The sequence below is a fragment of the Rhinoderma darwinii genome, chromosome 1 (genome assembly GCF_050947455.1).
Source record: "Rhinoderma darwinii isolate aRhiDar2 chromosome 1, aRhiDar2.hap1, whole genome shotgun sequence".
Taxonomy (NCBI): domain Eukaryota; kingdom Metazoa; phylum Chordata; class Amphibia; order Anura; family Rhinodermatidae; genus Rhinoderma; species Rhinoderma darwinii.
In genome coordinates this window covers 532,612,633-532,620,317 of record NC_134687.1, presented here as the reverse complement: position 1 = coordinate 532,620,317, position 7,685 = coordinate 532,612,633, and the positions used below count along the sequence as shown (strand labels likewise).

The 7,685-nt window shown below is 36.1% G+C and overlaps 1 protein-coding gene across 1 annotated transcript in view; it reads right to left on the bottom strand.

The window, feature by feature from the left end:
• Positions 1–330: 330 nt before the first annotated feature.
• The window catches only part of PCSK1 (proprotein convertase subtilisin/kexin type 1), a 47,172-nt gene continuing 39,817 nt past the window's right edge, over positions 331–7,685 (bottom strand). The window contains exons 12-15 of the mRNA XM_075837112.1: positions 7,393–7,550; positions 6,245–6,378; positions 5,920–6,081; positions 331–4,946 (exon numbers count right to left, since the gene is read on the bottom strand). Coding sequence (XP_075693227.1) covers positions 4,614–4,946; positions 5,920–6,081; positions 6,245–6,378; positions 7,393–7,550 — 787 coding nt within the window. The 3' untranslated portion in view covers positions 331–4,613. The remainder of the gene's footprint in view (positions 4,947–5,919; positions 6,082–6,244; positions 6,379–7,392; positions 7,551–7,685) is intronic.

Genomic DNA, 7,685 nt, shown 5'->3' with positions numbered 1-7,685 from the left:
CACGGTGTTTCCGTGGGCAACTGCCCCTTTTCCCTTAGCTTCTGTGTACACTTGTCTGTTTGTCTGTCGTGCACTTACTGAGCGTAGGGACCGTCGCCCAGTTGTACCTCGTTGCCTAGGGCGGGTCGTTGCAAGTAGGCAGGGACTGAGTGGCGGGTAGATTAGGGCTCACTTGTCTGTTTCCCTACCCCCATCATTACAGTATTTAAAAATTTGTTTTGTAAAGCAGAAACCCCCAGATAACTTATATGTAGTTAGCTTTGTATAGAAGCTTTAAATGCAAATGTGCACGTTTCTATGTATAAGTAAAATAACATTTTATTTCTATACAACATATTTCTTTCATGTTTCCTGATTTTCATCAGAGCAGTGAATCATTAATAATCATTTTGGTTGTTTTTGTTATACTCTTCCTAGTTCACCCAAAATGCTTTAAGTTATTAGAGTAATACCAACCATGTTGACATTCTTCTTTTACTCTACACACTGTTATTACCTCTGTATATTTCTCCACCCGCATGTCAAAAACACACACTAAGATAACTGCTTCCACAATGTATTATGCTTATAAGACAAAATAAAGTATAACATCACATCACATATCTTTGTACTATTGTTGGAACATGCCATTTTCAAAAGCTTTATTTAATGAAATGTATTTTTAGATGGAAAATTAGATTTTGTGTACAAATTATGAGAAATTTTTAAATTAGACAGTCAGAAGATGAAACAAAGGTTACAGCAGTTTACAACTATTAGACTTGGATTCTCAATATATACAAATGCAGTTGGTGACCCTCTAAAATGTGCACAACTACACACAATGGGGAGAGACATTTTGTGGTTTCCTGAGAATGAACACTAGTATTATAATGAATTTGCAGTGATCCTAAAATATGAAGATGCAAAGAGAAGATTGAACCTTCTGAAGAAACAATGGGGGCAAGTGATTAATACTGATGCATCATGTGGGTGGTTCGCCAGTATCTCTCTTCCGTGCATTGGTGCCCTACATATACATGAATGCCTTGTTGATGAATAGCACAGGATGAAAACAATGCCAGATCAGACCGGACTATGAAGTAGTAAGTAGAAAACTGGTAGTAAATATTCATAAATGGAAAGTGCTCAGTGAAACTTGGAAGCCCACCCACTTTCCCTACATATTTTCATGTGTCAGAAAAAGTAGTTAAAGGTCCGTATGGTCACCAGAAATCTAAATCAACTTAACAATACATAATAACAATTACAAATAAGCAGGGACTGTTGTTTGGATCACAAAAAGATTGCCTTCCCTGTGATTAGATGGTAGAAGATTAAAATAAAATATACACTGTCTAGTACATAAGCTATACAGTTAGTGGCATTTATTTGCTTTGTGTTTTTTTTTTTTTGTTTTTTTTCAATGATTTGTCTTGAGCCACAAGAAACCAAGCATTGTCCTGTATCAAAAAGAAATCTACAGAGTGAGAAATGTACCAAAATCCAAGTCGTTTTTTGCCATGAGAATTTTTTCTAATATTAAATACCATTTTCATAATATGTGTTAGGAGCGATGCACACAGCAAAGCCACGAGCATGGGCAATGTACAGTGGCACACAGAGTCCCTACGGGTCTATATTATGGATCCATAGGCTCTCCACATTCCTCCATATGGTGCCTCTGTATGTTTGTAGAGGCAATGCTCTGTAATACGACATGTGACAGAACATCCCATTATTTTTTTCTCATGGACTTATGGTTTTAATCCCCTGTATAAAATTATAGGTACGTGCAGGTCCAGTATGGGCTCCTTGCAGCCTATGGGCACTGTTTTACAAAATTATACTACACAGATCCATTATATGGTCTTGTAAGTGGACCCTTAAAAGTATCTAATGACAACCCCATAGGTGCAACCAAATGGTACGTATAGGTTGTGCAACTGCCATAGAAGTCCTATAGAAGTAGCTTGAAATCGGCTTTGCTAAATTCAAGCATTAAGATGGGATTTGTGGTTATCATAATGATGTATTTGTACAGGGAAGCTGATTGCATCCATTTATAAATACATTAAATATGAGAAGGAGCTTTAATATTAAATGTATATCCAAACACTATGAAATAGCATTAAGAATAAATGACCAATCTGGTCAATCAAAACCTCATTAATAATAAAATACCCGCTTAGAGTTTTTCTGGACTATTACCATGAAATTATTTGTTTTTTAAAAATAACTTTTTGGTTTGAGATTGTTAAAAAATACTGGAAAATCAATAAAATATATAAATGTATTATTTTACATATATTGTGATTCCAAGGTAAAAATATATTACTCATTTCATCTTCTCTACTGGAATAACTAGATATGTCAAGTTCAATTCCAAAAATAATATTATTCTAATATATTTCTATCCTTATTACATTAAATACTCTTTCATAATATTTAAACCATAGCTACACAGCAACTTCTGTTTGGCAATAGCCCCAAGCAGAACCCATGTTTTGTCATTTGATTCCTGTTAACCATTGCGCAACTAGATTGCCAGCTCTCCTGACATGTCTGTTTTAGTAAATACTTGCATTCCCAATAAAAACACAATTCTGGCGCATATTTCTTTAGAACTCTGCATTGTGCCGTCCCCCTGTTATTCCTCCTGGAAAGGTACGAATAAACTGACTGCTGAGTGTTATCATTCTGTAGTATCAGACTGTATAGGCTCACACCCTAAAGTGTACTACATGTCGAATGGTAATGCATAGTTGTCAATTAATTCATACATTTCCAAGAGGAAAAAAAAGAGGAACGGCACCATAAAGAGTTCTAATAGAAGATGCTCATGTATATTTTAAGAATTAATGTATTATCACCTGTATATTTGTTATACATTGGATGATTTTATATATATTTTTTCATATTTAGATTTATTTTGTCGCATTCCCTGTTATCATTTTATTTAGATACAGAATAAAGAAATATTATCATTGTGAATTTCTTGTTTTTCAGAGAAAAATATGCAATATTTGAAAGTAAACAATGTGTGATGGCAGACATTTTTGGTCTTATCAAATATGAAACCAAATTTATTTATTGAAAATAAATGTTAAAGGGAACTTTGATGTAGCCAATGAAAACATTAGATAAAATACATACCTGAACATCAACCCAGGTACATAAAACATGAACACTGAAAGCATCATGCAATTCCTTACATTTTCATGGTAAGGGCTCAAGCACACGGATGTGTTGTGGCTGAATAATAGGACTGCCGTAGAGGTGAATGAGTCCTCTATTGTAACTCTGTTTGCCTGCAATTTCATTTGGAGGCATGCAGGGGCTTTTCTGTCGGATTCTGTACAAATATGACAGAAAACAAATCGTGGCATGCTCCATCGGACTCTGTATGTACGGAGGTATTCTAGCTCGTCTAGGGGAGAATCCCTGCCTAAACATGGAGTCCAATACAACTTGTACATCACTGCATAGAGGACTTCTGGCTCTATTCAAAGGAGTCGTATAGGTTACGTGCACTGCCATACAGGCTCCGTGCACAGGGTTCTGCTGTTTGTATGAGCCCTTATTAACATGGTAGCATTTTTTTACCTGCTGTAATTTTTGTATTTTTCTGTTGTTGCAAGTTTATTCATTATGTAATTGACATTTAGGTTTGATATGATTTTTTTTTTTTTTTAAATTTTGGACAAACTGTCATCAAAAATTCATTCCAGAATATTTACTGTATTACCAGTAAAGGTTATCTTGTCTAGTCCTATGACTTGGACTGTACTATATTATTGTACCACCTAGCTACATATCTGCTAATTCTGTAAATTATTTGACACTGCACAGAAAATGTAGACAATATCTCATTACATTCTGTGGGATACAAGACCGTTTTGGCACTATTTACTATATGCTATTTTCATTTTCGAAATCTGGTGTAGATACAAAGTAGAGGAGTTGCCCATAGTACCGATTGCGGGGAAATCCATCTAAAAATTATCTGACATGTCATAGGTACTTAGAAGACCAGCAACAATTTCCAAGATAAATTGACTTTTGTTAAAACTGGTGCTCTACAAGTCATTGAAGACCTGGAACTCCAGGAAATACCTTGTACAATATTCTAAGCAAAGAATAGGTTTAGAATATTGTGTCAAAGATTTCTGATAATGGAAATCTCTGAGCAGTGCTGAATGTATTTTGCTGCTCCATAACATAGGAAATCGGTGGAGGTCTGAACTCAGGCTCCACCATTGTAGTCTTGTAACATGTCTCAATGACGACATTCCAGAAGATCTCACTAAGTTTCTAACGCGCAATAGAAAATTGACAGGTGTAACCGGAAAATAATTTCTATGGGCCACACCTATCATTTTTATTTGCACGAGTCTACAAAAATGAGCTCCAAAGATTTTTCAAACATCTATACAACTTGAAATATTAGATGTTCCAGGGTTTTGTGTTAACTATATGGTTTTACACTACATTTGTTAGACTGAATCTTTCCTGGAATACATACAATACATTTACGGTGATCATTTTTGGCAATTTAATGGAAAGTTAGGGTTGCAAAAATATAAATATAATGGGTGGTGGCATGATTCCAACATTAAAAAGCATAATAAATTCTATGACTGCTTGTCTACAATATTCAGAAGAGCCTGCAATAGAAGATCATCTCTATGCTTGTAAGACTTGTTTTTATAGAATCGATCAATATAGTCATTGTACAAGCTGTTCTCTTTGTCTTTTACATCTGGCTGCTTGCTTATTTTTTCCAGAGCATAATAATAATTGTGCTTAGGAATTTCAGTCTGTTCCTGTGCATATGAAGCGGCCTGCCTGTCAAAGGCATTCTTTAGAAGACGTAGCATTGCTTCTGATTTCACTGCCTCCTCCATTTCATCAATCTCTGGGGAAGCTGTTGGTTTTGCTGTAGCTATTTTTTCCTTGCTGGGTTCCTGAAATGATATGAGACATTTATATATTCATTTATGTTTAATGGAACATTAATGTTTTGATATATTAATGTGCAGATTTACTTTTAAATACCATTTTACAGTTTATATGTACATAGATATAGTTTATTTTGTTGCTGAGTTACTGCATGTATTAATAGTACAGAGCTGCATTCAGGTTCCTACTATAACCAGTCAACAGTCGTCGACAGACACGCCCCTATATGTAAACAAAAAAATAGTGTTTAAAAGTGAAATTGTGTTTAGACAATCCTTTACTATTTCATGCCTGGAATAAAGGAGTATTATTACTCAGTAATTCACCAAAACTCTTTTGAAATCATCTAAGATGTCGTTGTGTGGATAGATATTGTAATTAATTACAAAATAAAAATGTAAGATTTAGTTTATCTAACATATTTTATAGGCTGGATGTCACTGATCTGGACGATCTCTTCTCTAAATATGGAACCGCTGGCGATTAGCTGATCACTGTCGGTCCTGTCAGCTGATATGGCTAGGGAAAGCTGTGGGAAGCCGCAGATTTCTTAATTCGGAGGAACATCTGAGTCCCCCATAGCAGGAGCTCTGGCTTATAGAGGGGCATTCCCAAATGGGGGACCACGCTCTATGATATCCATATGTCATGATATTAAATATCGACAGATGACCTGCGGAACAATAACTTTAGGTAATGTAAATATGTTAAAAAAGTTCATTTGTATTTTGTTGAAATAGTTGATAATGAGACAGTCAGTGGCTAGGTGCAAAGAAGAGGTCTGACAATCATTTTCTGTCACCCCTGCATGCAAAGGAGGGGGAGGGGCACCCAAAAACAGAATCTCAATCATGTGAGCTGCCATGCGAATTAAACATTGCTGCAAACTTCTTTCAAAACGAAATTGTCTGGGTGAGGATTACCTTTAGAAAACATAAGCATGTAAGTGGTTGTAGTTTATACACAGTAATTACATACCGTTTCATTGTTTACCATTTTCTCCACACCTCTGCGATCATTCTGGACAACATTGTAGGAAGTGTACACTCTTGGATTAGTCATATGATCTGGACGGGTTGATGTTCCATGAAGGATCAGCTTCCAATTAACAATTCTTCCTTCATTTTGCTTTCTTCCAGACTATATTGTAGTAAGAAAATTGTACATTTTCATTTTTGGGTCAAATCACAACATCACATCAAAAGTTTGAAAGGCAAGACAACATTATGATGATTGTAGTTGGTGTAACAATGTGTACATAGGTTACAATTCTTTGTGACTATTAGTTCTTTATTATTCTTACCTCATCTGAGATTTTGACAGTCCAGGTTCCTGCTGGGTCTTCTCCCCAAGTGTGAACAGACATAAAGTCCCAATTTTTGAAACCATTAGTAGATGTATCTCTCTCTCTTTCAGTCAAAAGAACAGTTTTGGTTCCTGTATATAAAAACAGTAATTACTAGACCCCTGTTATGTGTTTTTTTTTTGTAATGTTTATTTATCCAGAGAACATACAGTATTCATTTGTTCATGTCTCTGCATTGGAATTATAAAAGGTTAGGTTTATTTGGCCCATCATGTGAATTCACTAGTCGTACTTCAAAGATCTAATAATATTACAGCAATAAGCCATCTGATGGCAGTTCCTAGAGAAGTAACAATGGTGATAGACAGAGGTGTAACCCTAAGGCTGGGTTCACACGACCTATTTTCAGACGTAAGCGAGTCGTATTATGCCTCGTTTTACGCCTGAAAATAGGGCTACAATACGTCGGCAAACATCTGCCCATTCATTTGAATGGGTTTGCCGACGTATTGTGCAGACGACCTGTAATTTACGTGTCGTCGTTTGACAGCTGTCAAACGACGACGCGTAAATTGACTGCCTCGGCAAAGAAGTGCAGGACACTTCTTTGCCACGTAATTTGAGCCGTTCTTCATTGAACTCAATGAAGAGCAGCTCAAGATATACGAGCGTCACAGACGCCTCGTATATTACGAGGAGGAGCATTTACGGCTGAAACGACGCAGCTGTTTTCTTCTGAAAACAGTCTGTCATTTCAGCCATAAATGACAGCTAGCGTGTGCACATACCCTAATTCATAATCCAAAACAGGACCTTCCACCTCGCATGAGTATTTATAATACTGGTGTCTACTTATGTGCCCCCTTAAGCACCAAATCTCAGGTGCAACTGCTACGTCTGCACCCCCTAAATCTGGGGGGTAGGTGATAGAAGACCGATGTGTATTTTGGTGGGTCTGTAATGATACCTGGTCAACTTCTGTTGGTGTAATAACATAAATGTCACTTTTTGGAAAACACTCATGGATGACCAAATTAGACAAGACTTGGTCATTTACTTTAACATGCAAATCCCATTCTTTCATTTAAAATACAATGTAGGCTATACAGATGTTTCACACTCATTATCGCACTGTTTTGTGATACCTGATGGTGACGTTAGTGCGATGTGAAGATCTCCCCGTCGCGTATACTCAACAGTAGCCTCCAGCTGCAAGTGCTCTAGAGACTTGATATTATTGTCTTGCCCTTCACATCCTTTTGTGGGAATTTCAATTGTAATTTCATCTTCTGATCTTAAAAGTCTGTAAAAGAATACAAAGGTATGAGAATTTATATTTTCTGTATTTAAATAATCATGTTATATCACAAATATGACAAACTGCATGAAGAAGAAAAATGGTTGTAGGAGTAGTAATACATCTTACAACAAGCAAAAT